Source organism: Cricetulus griseus (assembly GCF_003668045.3).
Source record: "Cricetulus griseus strain 17A/GY chromosome 1 unlocalized genomic scaffold, alternate assembly CriGri-PICRH-1.0 chr1_0, whole genome shotgun sequence".
Taxonomy (NCBI): domain Eukaryota; kingdom Metazoa; phylum Chordata; class Mammalia; order Rodentia; family Cricetidae; genus Cricetulus; species Cricetulus griseus.
This window is the reverse complement of record NW_023276806.1, coordinates 113056470-113071204: the sequence shown is the minus strand read 5'-3', so window position 1 is coordinate 113071204 and position 14735 is coordinate 113056470. Positions and strand designations below refer to the sequence as shown.

The 14735-nt window shown below is 38.2% G+C and overlaps 1 protein-coding gene across 1 annotated transcript in view; it reads right to left on the bottom strand.

The window, feature by feature from the left end:
- The window catches only part of Bbs7 (Bardet-Biedl syndrome 7), a 38480-nt gene extending 26219 nt beyond the window's left edge, over positions 1–12261 (bottom strand). Inside the window, exons 1-8 of the mRNA XM_027391980.2 lie at positions 12084–12261; positions 10996–11061; positions 9432–9494; positions 9047–9222; positions 6477–6663; positions 4270–4342; positions 3450–3566; positions 2145–2275 (exon numbers count right to left, since the gene is read on the bottom strand). Coding sequence (XP_027247781.1) covers positions 2145–2275; positions 3450–3566; positions 4270–4342; positions 6477–6663; positions 9047–9222; positions 9432–9494; positions 10996–11061; positions 12084–12119 — 849 coding nt within the window. The 5' untranslated portion in view covers positions 12120–12261. The remainder of the gene's footprint in view (positions 1–2144; positions 2276–3449; positions 3567–4269; positions 4343–6476; positions 6664–9046; positions 9223–9431; positions 9495–10995; positions 11062–12083) is intronic.
- Positions 12262–14735: the final 2474 nt, after the last annotated feature.

Here is a 14735-nt window from a genome sequence, read left to right as displayed (position 1 = left end):
GTTCTGGTGCCTTTGCAAGAGAGAGAGAGAGAGAGAGAGAGAGAGAGAGAGAGAGAGAGAGAGAGAGAGAGAGAGAGAGAGACCAAACACAAACACCATCAGGTTTCTCTGATATGGCACTCTGCACTAAGCTGGGAATCTGCCAGCAAGTACACCATGACCAGATGAAGCTGTACTCCTTCTACCTCAGAACTAGAAGCCAAACCTAAACTCTCTAAGGCAGCCTGCCCTCATGGATCTCATTACAACAATCAAACACTGTAGGACTAGTACCACTTTCTGAAACAGAATAGGTTTAGACAGGCACAAAAAGACCACAGCTCTCATTCATATGTGGAACATCAAGTGTGGACCTCACAGGAGTTAAGGATAGAATAGTGGGTGCTGTAGCTCTCCAGAGTAGGGAATGGAAGAATAAGGAAAAGTTGACTAACGAGTACCAACAGCTATAGAAGTATGAAGTTCTGATACTTGATTTATTATATTTTTTACTTATTTGTTGAAGTTCTGATAGATAATCATGACACAGAAGGAAAAGGATATTTGCCATTGTGTAGGCCAATTGTAGATAGCAATTATGTACCATACACTTCAAAGGGCTACAAGGAATGATTTTGGAGAATTTTCACTAAGAAATATGCTTAACACTATTTAAACCTTATACTCAGAGACTGGCAAGATATCTCAGTAGGTAAAGATCTTGTTACCAAGCCTGACAACCTGAGTTTGATCCCCAGGACCCACATGGTGGAAAGAGAGAACCATTTCCCAAAAGTTATCCTCTGGCCAATACATGCATGCAGTGGTATGTGCTTACATACCACATGCATACAAACAAACACCTCTCTATAAACACTAAATATACAAATTTACAAATAAGTACAATTTAAAAAATTTAAAGGAGGCCAGGCTTTGGTGGCTCACGCCTTTAATCCCAGCACTAGATGGATCTCTGTGAGTTTGAGGCCAGCCTGGTCTACAGATGGAGTTCCAGGACAGGCTCCAAAACAATACAGAGAAATCCTGCCTTGAAAAACAAAACAAAACAAAACAATTTAAAGGAAATATATTTGGTATACATGAATCAAAACATCATATGTTACCACAAATACCATACCACCATTCATATGTAGTTTTGCCTTTATATATCAGAAAAATAAATTAATTAAAAATGAATAGGATACAGTAGAAAAAAAAATTTACATATGCCAGAATGCTTGTCTATGTTGACTCTATAGATTTTAATTACATTTAAAATTTATTTACTTATTTATTTATTTATTTATTTATTTATTTTGGTTTATCAAGACAGGGTTTCTCTGTGTAGCTTTGTAGAGCAGGCCTGCCTCTGCCTCCTGAGTGCTGGGATTAAAGGCCTGTGCCACCACCGCCTGGCTACATTTAGAATTTCTGAACTAAATTTCTTTACCTGGCATTTCTTCTTTTCTAAGAAAGCTGGTCCTTGGCTGTCTAGAAGCGAGACTATCATTATTCCTCTGCTTCAAGGTAGCTCCTATGGAATCCTAACTACGTGACTTCAGTGTCTCATCAATGAAAACCAAACATTTAAATGTTTTGCCTCTACTGTGTTGTTCTGATACATAAACACTAGGATAAAATATTTAAAAGCTAAGAAATTAAGATGATATTTAAGAATAATACTGAAAAGAAATTTATTATTCACTTAAAGGCAGTACTCTGCTACTCACACACAAGAATAGACCAGAGATTTTGAGAATGACATCTTTACACATATTTATTTACCACTGAGCAATATCCTGGTTTTCTTAGTTTGTGCTTTGGGACAGAGTCTCACTAAAGTTGCTTACTCTTTAAGGAAGGCCTTGAATTTGCGATCCTCCTGTCTCAGCCAGAGTTGCTGGGATTTAGAGGCCTCACCACCAGGTCAGGATAGAACAAATAACATTTTGTTTTAAAAAGCAGTATTTTGCAATGTTTGAATTTCCTAAAATTCACACTATCATCAATCTTTACAACAATGGACAAGTGATAAGTATACAATGTTTGTCTTGCTTTGGTTTATAGTATTAGGGATAGAACCAGGACTTCATACACAATTGGCAAGGCCTCCACCACTAAACTCTAGTCCCAGCCCCCACACAAATCTTTCTAAATTAACTTACCTGATCAAATCGCAGCACAGGTTCATTTGCATTCTCAAAACTATACACTTCCACCATTCCATCATCTCTCCCAACAAGCAAATCTTTAACCCCATCACCCATGATATCAAAGCTGTCAATACACAAGATACCTATAAAAAAAGAGGGAGGTATAAGTAATGAGAGTGATGGGTTAGAGAACCAAGAGATGCAGGAGAATATATACATGTATTCATATATTTTCATACCACATAGTTATGAAAATTTTATATAATAAGTTAGAACTGGGTAAAGAAAAGGAACAACTTTGCACATAATTGGTTTTATTTTCTTTTCCATCTCCATTCATCTATTTCCAAAGCTTTAAATACAATTTACACAGCAATGCACCTATGTTTACATCTCCCTTTAGCTCTGGCTTCTCAGTAAGCCCAGACTCTTTTGTCCAATATGTCACCTTCCTCTACACATGGGCATCTCAAACTTTTCATGCCCCAAGCAAAATTCTTTAATATTCTTCACATTGTATCAGTACTGCTCCCTCTCCAGGCCTCTTCCATTGTCAGTAAACTCTGCCTCTGATGCATAGGTGAAGAATTCTAGGCTATGTCATCCTTCTTACCCTCAGGCTCCATTACTGTGTTCAGCCACACTGATCTTTCTAGTGTCACCCAATGAGTCAAGCTCACCTCTGTCTCAAGGGCTTTCCATTATTTTTTCCTCCTCTTAGAACAGTCTTTCCCCCAAACCTTCTTAGCTCAAATTCTGAGGAGCTGCTTCCATCATCACCCTATTATACGCTAAACTCCTGTGTTCTCTTCGTATGACCAGGTGAAGTGATCACATAGAGTCAGCTGTCTGTTCTTTGTTTCCCCAACCAAGTGTTTGCTGAAGGATAAATATATAGACAAGCAAATATCCTGTACATATAAATAGCTATCTCACTACCTCCCAAGTTGTGTATAAATTCTTGGAAATCTATAAACTCCTTAGAAAATAGAATTAGTTTCTGGCCCACTACTGCATTCTTTACATCCCACCAAATGTCTCAGATTCTAGTTAAGTCTCTATTCTAGTGGGGTTTAACATGGAATAATGGAGATTAACCTATACGTCTATCCCAAATAACAAGTAGCATTTCTTATTTTAGAAATTACATCTATAATACAATAGATTCTATAATCAAATAGTGGATAAGTCAGAGGTAACTCTGTGAATCACTAAGCCTGATATATAATATAATCAACTAAAACAGAATAACTTGCATACTCTATTTTATTAAATAATTGTTTAAACTTCATAATCTGAACTATATTGAAAATGTACCTCCCCGCTTTTTGTCATTTCGAATTTCCCATTTGTGTATTGGCTTGGATATGGTGATTTGAATAAGCCCGAGCTTTCCATCCGATGTGCCAAACAGAAGACCTTCTCCGGAGTCACCTAGTTAAAATTAAAGTGAACATATGAACAATAGATCTTAAAAAATATTTTAATGTTAAAATCTCACTTTTCAAATATTACATAAAGCCAAGAAACTTCACTTGGGGGAATTTTTTAAAGGGGAAAAACATTTGGTCTATGTGTATCAAAACATCATATGATACCACCATTTAGATGTAGTTTTTGCTTTTATATATTAGAAAAATAAATTAATAAAAAATGAATAGAAAAAAATCATGTATGCCAGAATGCTGGTCTATGTTGGCTCTAAACCTTTTAATTCCATTTAAAATTTATGAACCAAGATTCCTTTACCTGGCATTTCTTCTTTTCTAAGAAAGCTGGCCCTTGGCTGTCTAGAAGCGAAACTATCATTACTCCTCTGCTTCAAGGTAGTTCCTATGGAATCCTAACTATGTGACTCCATGTCTATGCTCTTATTACCTTAAAACAATCTCATCAATGAAAACCAAACATTTAAATGTTTTACCTCTGATTCACAGAAACTAGAATAAAATAGTCACCTTGTGGTCACAAGGTGAAGCATATTACCTACTTCTAATTTCAAGACGAGGAAGTTCAATAATTCACAACTGAGCAGAAGAGAACACACTTAACTCTGCTACATTCTGCACACAGGTTCCTGATTTTACTTAGTGGTCTTTACACTCATAACTAGCTGTGAGTACTGAAATCTGATTACCGCCATCTCCATTATGTAGAGCTAAGACGGTGGGTGGACCAGGTACTTCAATTTCATACATCACATCAGATCCCTGAAGGAAAACAAGAGTTATAAAAGCTGAAAAAAACAAAACAAAACTCAAAAGAATATGAGAAACCATGGGAAACATCAATATTTAAACCTATTAATTCGTAAAACATTTAAAATAAAAGTACTTTAAGAAAGTAGGTTGTAAGCCCGTCGGTAGTGGCGCACACCTTTAATCTCAGCACTTGGCAGATAGAGGCAGGAGGATCTTTGTGAGTTTGAGACCAGCCTGGTATACAAGATGGAGTTCCAGGACAGCCTCCAAAGCCATAGAGAAACCCTGTCTCAAAAAAATAAAAACCAACAACAAAAAGAAAGTAAGTTGTAAATATAAATGTGTTTTCAATAATTGCACATATATTAACACATTGAAAATGAAAAATATACATACACACACCAAGGAGAAAAATACATAATATATTCTCTACTTTGAATAGTTTTCATTTTTAAATTTTGAACCTTCTTAGAAAAATAAAACTTAATTAACCAGATCCAAAGACCAAAAACTCAATGAACTTCTAAATAGATTAAGCCAATAGTTTTCATTTTTAATATGTTGTCTATCTGAAAACCATATACTGGTAAACACCTTTTGAAACTTTTCAGGAACAAGTGTTATTTCTTCTGTCTTCTCTAGTGTTTACTGGTGGGTTTAAGACTGAATAACTTCAAAACTGAGCGCACCCAAAGTTACTTCATTAGGGAATCCCTGGCCTTGCCTTTTGGTAATCTCCAAACTCACTCCACCTAGGAGGCAGAATAATCTACTATTCAGATATGAAAACAAGCTGTTGTCTTTGTTGTTGTTTTACCACTTATAAGATTTTAATGTAGATTTACAACATGGAAAAGAGCCATATGCTTATCCTTTATTAACAATTTTAAAGTTTGTAGACATTGGCCAGGTGTTGGTGGTGCGTGCCTTTAATCCTAGCATTGGGAAGGCAAGGCAGGCAGATCTCTGTGAGTTGGAGCCCAGCCTGTCTACAGAGTTTGTCCCAGGACAGCCTCCAAAGTAATACAGAGAAACCCTGTCTCAAAACAAAAAAGTTTGTAGACATCTACAAGTAAAACACAACATCTACAAGTTGTAAAAGAGGCAAGTTCAGGGGATGGAGTATTCTCAAAGGCAGGAAAGGGGAAATGAGCAAGGCACAAGGACAACATTCTGTTTCTCTTTTCACAGATCCTTGCTGGTTTATTTCTAACAATAAGAATATAGGCAGGCATAGTAGCACACACTCCCAGAACTCCGGAAGCAGAGATGTGGATCTCTGAGAGTTTGAGAGTACCCTGGTCTACATAGCTAGTTCTGGTCCATATAGAGACTATATGATAATACCACGTCAAGAAAAAAAAAATAAAACCACAGATAGATATAAAGAAATAAGAATATAGATAGCCTCTTGTGAAACAAAGCAGAACCCTAGAAATCAGCTAGGCAATTTCTAGCTAGGCAATTTCTAGCGGAATGCTAGCCTGCTTTGTGCTTTTTTGAAACAGGATCTCATCTATCCTGGGCTGGTCTCAAACTCATTACAAAGCTAAGGATGATCTTGAATTTCTGATTCTTCTGCCTCTACCTCCTAAGTGCTACAATTTGGGGCTTGTACCACAACATCAGGTTTACGTAGCACCAGATTTCAAACCAAAGGGTGCATGCCTGGTAGGCAAACACTCTACCATTTATTTATGTAACAAATTATTTACTGAGTACTTTATCCTACATACTGTGATTAAGTGACTGATAAATTCATGTTGTTTGTCACCTACTCTTCTACACAATTTCTCCTTTAATTTTGAGGACTAGAAAAGTAATGAAGGAACAAAGTAAGGAAAGTGCTAGCAATAGTCATCTGTATTGAAGTGCTCCATTCTGATGGTCTGCATTCGGGATTGGGAACAGGGGAGCAGAAAACAGCCATTTCCCTCCCTGGATATTTTCTAAAAACTCTCCAAAGATCCCAACACATTTGCTTGAAGAAAGAGAGAAATTACCAAATGTAAAAATATTTTCTCACATTCATTCAGCTTTACATAGGATACATTAGGCAGGGATCGTTAAAGAAACTTTAAGCATGAGGAAGTCATAATGATTTACTGAATAGTGAAAAGATCTAAAATGCAAAGGACATCACCTGTAAAACTCGGAGCACCCTGTCCTGGCAGGCCAACACCGGCATCATTCGAGATAACCTTTCCACAGGAAGGCAGATGACATCATTGATTTTGTCCCCAGAAAGGTAATAATGTTGGTCTTTGCAATCACAGTAATGATTATAGATGTAGCTTGCACTGAGAAAGAGGTCAGAGCCAGATATGTACCTGAGGACATTCAAACAGTAATTTAGGATGTTTATATTTTAAAGCACAGGGAACTGATTTTCTTTTAGAAGTGAAAAGAGTTTATTTATATTTATTTATATAGGTAAGTTTTGTTTCATTTCCCCCACTTTTCTATCCCACACATAAAGACTGGATCTTGTAGGCTGTCCTGATCTCCCTTTAAGAGCTGAGGATGGCTGTGGAATCATGCCATCATGCCATCCTGCCTCAAACCATGCAGCTTTAATTTCTAGTCATTTGACATAACACTTCTGACTGTAAATCAGGCTTCTGGTTAAATACCTCAGAAAAACAAAGAACAGAAAATAGTATCAGAAGAGAAACTTTTTTTTTTTTTTTTTCGAGACAGGGTTTCTCAGTGTAGCTTTGGAGCCTATCCTGACACTCACTCTGGAGACCAGGCTGGCCTCGAACTCACAGAGATCCACTTGCCTCTGCCTCCTGAGTGCTGGGATTAAAGGTGTGTGCCACCAATCCCCGGCCCAGAAGAGAAACTTTTAAAACGTGTATCATGTGCCAAGCACTGTCCTAACTGATATACCCAAATTAGCACATTAGCACTCATGATACTATACAGAATGTTATTATAAGTGAATAGCAGAATGTTAACAGGACTAATGGCTCATACTGTAAATGACAGACTACGACATGGGTAATTTCAGCTTCAGAGTTAGCCTCACACTAATATGCCTAGAAAAGTACACCTCACGTGAATCGACTTTAAAGTAAATGATGAAGGATGATTAGAATGTTATCTTGAAAATAATTCATTTATAATTGTGTTAACAAAGTTTAGCTAATAATCACAAAGAGTTTCAAATTCATTCTACAAGGATATTTCAAAAAATTATAATTTGTTAACCCACTTTAAATTATTTTCACTTGTTGGTATTGAATTCTAGTCTCATTTCACTAAACCAGAGTTTTAAAAGTTCTTACAAGTCAAGAAAAATGCCATGCATTGCATAGAATGACACATAACATATGTCTACTATAAAGAGAGATGGTGTGAACTAGCAGTTTCCAAACTAGGTCTCTGGCTACCTGTTCAACTTGGTTGCATCATAGCAAAGGAAGAAATATAAAAGGCACTCAAGGAAGAAATATAAAAGGCACTCCTAGTTACTCTGCTTCCAAAGAGGTCTTGGTTTAGCAGGGTTAAGAGACTGGGTAATCCCAGCACTCGGGAAGCAGAGGCAGGAGGTTCTCCGAGTTTGAGGCCAGGCTGGTCTACAGAGTGAGTTCCAGGGCAGCCAAGACTACAGAGAAACCCTGTCTCAAAAAACAGACGGGGGTGGGGAGGGTCTGGATTAGATGAATTAAGACCTCTCTAGCCCCCATGACTCAAAATACTAAAATTTCAGGGTTGACAATGGCTCAGAAGGTAGAGAGTTTGCCATGCAACCCTGATGATCTGAATTTTCTTCCCAGAACTCTCCTCAGTCTCACATTGGACACTAGTTCTACAAAGTTGACTTCTGACCTCTACCACAGACCACAGCACATGCATGCCCACACATACATCTCTTTCTCTCCCCTACCTCTTGGTAGAAAACAAATCTAAATTTTTAATTGTGAAATTTTTCATACCAGGAAGTCACTTATTTTTCACTAATGTTACCCAATCCACTAGAAAGGACAACCATTAGAGGTCGGCAACTGTTTTGCTTGATTTTGTCTTTTGATTTTTAAGACCAGGTCTCTCTGTAGCCTACACTGATCTTGAACTCGTTATACAGCCCATATTTGCCTCAAATTCACAACAATCGTTCTGCTTCAGTCTCTCAAGTGTAGGGACTACAGACTGGAGCCACCACATTCAAATACTGATCAGCCTTCTAAGGTAACATAGCTAGCTACCTCAAACGAGAACTACCAAAGACACTTGAGGAACAGGAATCTGTATCTCTACAGAGGTTTCTGTTTTAACTTTTTACATATGCCTTGATCATGATCATAACTGAACCAACCAGGCAGTGGAAACTAAATGTAGTCAACAACGTTACACTCAAAATAATTGGTAGAGGGGATTTAGGATGTTCCCAGCAACAGATTATGTCAGAGGTGACAGATATGCTAATTACCCTGATCTGACACCACACATCATGTACATGTATTGCCTCCCAAACATTAAGTGAATGTGAGCGTCTACACACATCCACACACTGTGAAGTTAAAAACATGGAAAACATTACAACAGTCAATCAACTTTGCACTGATTCAAGGCTCTGACTAGTGAAATACCTATAGCCAGTTTTACTTTCCAGGCAACCTACTAGCATATACTAATTTAATCAGATGTTTTACATCAACCCAATGTGCTATAGACACATATATAAACTTGAAAGAGAATGGAGCATACATAGCTTTAATGCTTTCAGTGAGGTTTGTCTCAAAGGAGAGAAACTGTTTTCCTCTCTTTGTGAAGCCTCTGATCTCAGACCCTGCAGCAAGGAAGATTTTCTCCTGGGGCGTGTTGAGAACCCCTCCTAGTTCCAGCCTCGAAATCTTCTGCCCTGGTAAAGTCTTGAAGACTGGCTGCAAAGATCAATTGAGGAAAAAGTTGTGTACAAGTGATCTTATTGTAAACATTTTCCTTGACTATAAAAGCTATGATTTTTAAACTTATAAAATGTTACAATTTATTTTCCATTTCTATATTTTAGGAAAATTTTTAACTTAGGAGTGTTCAGCAAGGAGTGCGACTGTCTTTTGGAAAAACCACTGCCTTAAACAGTGCCACTCACCACCGCCTCTCCTTTCTTCATGCCAAAGCACATCACGACCCCATCTTGATCTCCAACAACCACCTGTAACAGATTGATTCAGAGCGAATACTTACTGCCACGGTGAAAAGTTCACCAGTGCCTTCAGATGACACACTGCAGGAATAGTCAAGAAACCTCATCAATTTAAAGATAGCATCAAAAGTTAGAGTAATCTGAAAAAGCTACTTAAAACGCCTTCCTTTATTTTCAACTATGTATCCATGTAAGCTGATTTAAGGAGGCTTTTCTCTATGTATTGCAACCAAAACAAAACACCATAACAGACTGAATGCAGAAAAAACAACACCTACCTTTGTTTTTGACACACATTTAAGAATTTGCAAAAACGTAACAGGTAATATCACTGTTATTTCTAAATTCTTCTATCCTGAAAGTATACTTTTAATATTTAACAAATTTATTTGTTTAATATTTATTAATATTTAACATATTTAACAAATATGGTTTTTGTGTAAACATGAGTCTGATTTTTTGATATTTTAAATATTTCTTATATTTAAATCTAGTAGTGTAAGTACTGATATCACATAAATAAGTTCTTTCAGATCCTCAACAATTTAAATGAGTAAAATTTTTGAGATGTGCTGTTATATCTAGAATATAATAAACAATAATCAGAAATCAGTTGATTTTCTTGAAGTTCTGTTTAAAATGTCAGATTTCTCTCACATATTTAAATACCTTATTCAGAGAAACCGCCCTTATTCAAATCAATTCAAAAATGTAGCCAAAGGTTAAATAATGTAGTTAAGTATGTTTATCAAGAAAAAAACCTCTCCACATTCATCTTGAAAATTTTGATACATCAAAGTAATACATTTGCTTTGCCACTATTAAAATACTCTATTTTCCTACAAAAATAATTGGTTTTATCTATAAGAAGCCAAGTTAATATAAAGTTCAACATTAAAGACAATAACTCAAACAATAAGAGAAAATTAAAGTCAGGCATGATTGCATATGCTTATACTCCCTGAACTTTTGATGATGAGGCGGGAAGGTTAAGAGTTCAAGGCCAGCCTCAGCTACATGCAAACCTGTCTCAAAAATAAAATAAATAAAAATAAAACAACAGAATAGAAGATTGGAAGGAATTACTTTATCAATATTCTGTTGTATTTTGCACTTCACACACACACACACACACACCAACCACAAAACCCGATACACAAAGTGAATTATTACCAGAAAAATAAAAGGAGTGTTTTGCTTTGCAGTTCTAGGGGCTGACCTCAGGATCTCCAACAGGCTACACATGTCTCCCCCAAGAACTACAAATGAAGCTCAAGAAGTATGTTTTTTTATCAAGTTTTCTTACACAACTCACTAATTGTGTGCAATATATCAATGTCCAAGAACATGGCTGGCTGCAAACATTTGTTCACATTCCAACTTCTATGCAAATTAAAGATGCTCCTTGTCATGTTGACATTCGCACCTTTTACACATTAAATTACTAATAAGGAAGGCAGAATGAGCCTCTCCTGTTAGAACCTGGAGAAGAAGTCAGTGTCTACCGCACCTTTTGTGTAGCTTTTTGTTTTGAGGCAGGTAGCAACTTCATGGTCTTCTGAGAGGTCACTCCCACCTGAGGAAACAGACCAGCCAACTGGTGATTGTTTGCTGACACATTGTGATTTGAAGTTATTACAACAGAAATTTAAAAAGAACAGATCATAATGAGCTTTAATTTTTTCACTGAAATGTATATTCGTATCAGTTAATATTTCCTAATGAAATACGTCAGAGAAAGTCAGAATAGAGGAAACAGCCCAAAATGTATCATATTAAGTAAAAAATAATTATGTAACATCACTGGTAAAGTGCGATGAAAAATAGGGGGCTTTGCAGAAGTGACATTCACGCTGATGTTGGAAACATCCAGTGTAACCGATGATGACTGTTTTACAACAGGTATGGGGATGAACGCAGCATGCATGGCTTGTTCAGCAGAGGTAACGGTCACCAGAAGCGGGACAGAACTTAAAAACAACCAGTCATGGAATTGCATACAGTACAGATAGGATGTATTCAGAATTTTTAGGCATAGGTGTTAAAGTTTTAAACAATCTGTTTAGCTTGACATTTTTCAAGTGCTTCGAACCGTGGCTTGAGGGAAGTTGAACATGGATGTTGTAGGCCCTATCAACCCATGGAGACGGTGGCAAATTGGCCAGATCCAAGCGATAGTAACAAGATGTAGCAATCAGCATCCATAAGGTATTAAAGTGAAGTAGCTGGTCCAACCTCCTGGGAAGTAGTCATGCACTGAAGAAATACCTGCTCTGGAGCCCCACACTTTGATTCAAATAGCAACTACATAAGTTTTAACTACGGGGTAAATTACTTACTTTCTCTGGGCCCCAGACTCTTCATTTGTACTACCTAGTGGTAAACTTTTTTCAAGATCTAGTAAGCTCAATAGAGTTGTGATGGTTTCCTGGAGTGATGGCTGGTGTGGTCAGCCCCAGGAGGAGTGACTGGGCAATCGAGGCTACTGGGAGCAGCTGGGACACCCCTAGGACCCGGGCCTGGAGCAACTGCTGCTTCCCCAGGCCTGAGGACGGCAGCCCCACGTCCACCCAGAAGGGCGCCCACCGACCGCTTTACCTGGAGATAATCAGCCCGGCTTAAAGTCAGGTCCATGGCGGCTGCACAGAGGGGTCGGTGCCTGCTTGCCAGTCTGGAAACCTTCCCTCAGAGACCCGCCACGGTGGACCCGGGAACCTGCGTCAGGCAGCAGCACCCAGCAACGCCATCTCGACACGTGACCAATCGAGGCTCACTGTGAAGCCCCGCCCTCTTCGGAGAGAGTGGAGCGGAGGGGGCGGTCCTTAGACCAGAGCCGGTTTCCAGGGCAATGAGGGCGCGTTCTTCGCCTTCCAGCTCTAGGCTGCTGGGCAAGGCACCTAAATTCAGTTCCGTCTGAACCTCTTGAAAAGCGCAGATTTTGTGCCTTGTTCTACTCCTGGTTCTTCATTTTAGGCGTTGACATAGAAACTTTCTCCACAAAGATTTGTTTTTAATTTGTGTGCATATGAGTATTGCATGCGTGTATTTATGTGAGTCACATGCATGTTGCCTCCTGAGGACGCCAGGCCCTGGGAGGTGCTTGTTGACAACTGAACCTAGGGTCCCGTGCAAGGGCAGCAAAACAAAACTGTATTCCTGTATTTATTTTGTGTGTGTGTGTGTGTGTGTGTGTGTGTGTGAGCGTGCATGTCGAAGTCAGAGGACACTTTCAGGAGTCAGTTCTTTCCTTCCACCCTGAGGGTCTGGGAATAGAACTCACATTGCTGGGCTTGGTGGGAGGTGCTTTTAACTGCTGGGTCATGTTGCCAGTTCCCTTCCTCCTATCCCCCACCCATCCCCCTACAGGGCCACAGTACAAGACCCTGGGTCAAACAAATCAAATCAAAACATAACATTAATACTAAAGAAATGAGTTTGAAACAATAGAATAAATGGAGAACCTGAGTGGTAATGGCATGGAAAATCTGAAAAAACCCAGTAACACCTAAAGAGAGAAACAACTTCAAACAAAACCACCAATTCTTCCCAAACAATTTCCTAAAATTGAAAAGGGTGGGATTTTCCAAACTCTTGTAGGCCAGCATTTCTTTACACCAAAGTCAGACAAGGACCCAAGAGAGAAACACACACACACACACACACACACACACACACACACACACACACAGAGAGAGAGAGAGAGAGAGAGAGAGAGAGAGAGAGAGAGAGAGAGAGAGCCTCTTGCCATGTAATATCTTGTGTTACCCTGAGACTCCACTAACAAGAAGACCTTCATCAGGTGTAATCCTTCCAGCCAGTATGCACCAGAATTCTGAGCAAAAACAAATCTACTTTCTCTAAAACTTAAAAATAGAAACAGGAAAAAAGGAAATGAAATGAAAACCCCAGACAGAGATCACTGATGGAACAAAGATGTAGAAATTTCACAAATAACCCCTCCAAAACTAGCGATGATTCCAACAGCACATCAAAGACATCATTTCAGCCACATGTCATTCCGTGTGATAACACACAACGGTAATTCTAGCTCCTCACAGGTCTGGGTAAAGGGATCACAAATTAAAAGCCTTGGACAACATGGTGAAAACCTGTCTTAAAAATAAAAAGTAAAATTTCATCATTCTTTTGTGGGAAAGAGTCTGGTGTGTGGACTTGTGTTATACACCTTTGTCAAATAAAGGGCGGGGGATCTGGAAGTATTTTCCCTAAGATCTGGATGAACATTTCCTTTTGCCACTCTTAGTATAGTACTGGACTGTAGAAACAATAAGAAAGAGAAAGAAATAAAAGTATACAAATAGGGAAAGAGGTTAAATTGTTTCTCTTTGCAGATAATATGATCTATACATAGAAAGACTTTATTAAGAGTGAAATAAATTTAGTCAATAAAATAGAGATACAAAATTAACATACAAAATCTTCATTTTTTTGTGAGAGATCACTGACTCAGGTCCGCCAAGTGAGGAATCTGCATAAGATCAAACTAGACTCCCTTAATATAGGTGACAATGGTGTGACTGGGACAATAGATGAGGCCACTGGCAGTGGGTTCAATACCTAACACTAATGTACAAACTGACTTAGTGGAGACCGTTCTATATGGAGAGATACCTTACTCAGCCTAGACACAGGGGTGTCGGGGTGGAGAGGTATCTTGGTCCTGCCTCAACTAGGTGATGGGACAGACTTAGTAGTAAATGTATTACATTTTTTTCTATCCATTCTTCAGTTGAGGGCCATCTAGATTGCTTCCAGGTTCTGGCTATTACAAATAATGCTGCTGTGAACATAGATGAACAGATGGTGGACTGAAAAAAGCCAAGGACAACTGATTAGAACTTTTCAGTTGTGGAGAATTACAGGTCTATAACTAAAATTACCTGGTATTATTTTTAGTCATCTTAATTGCTATTTCTTCCCACACCTATATCTGATGTAATTTCCTATCAACTACCAGTTAAAATACTTTTAAATGTATAACATAACAGCATTATCTCCCACCACCCCAAATTTAATGATGTTATCAGAAATTATCTGGAAACTGCTTACCTGATTCCTCATCAATGCATTTGGCAAATGTCTTGATTTATGACTTTCTTTAGTTCTAGATGCATAAAAGTTCATGTGACCCTTTCCATGTTGGAATGCTTCAGACAGGGCAACCTGAATCCATGTTCCTGAGCCATGTTTTCTTTGAGGTGAGAACATCAACAATATAATGAGCATGTA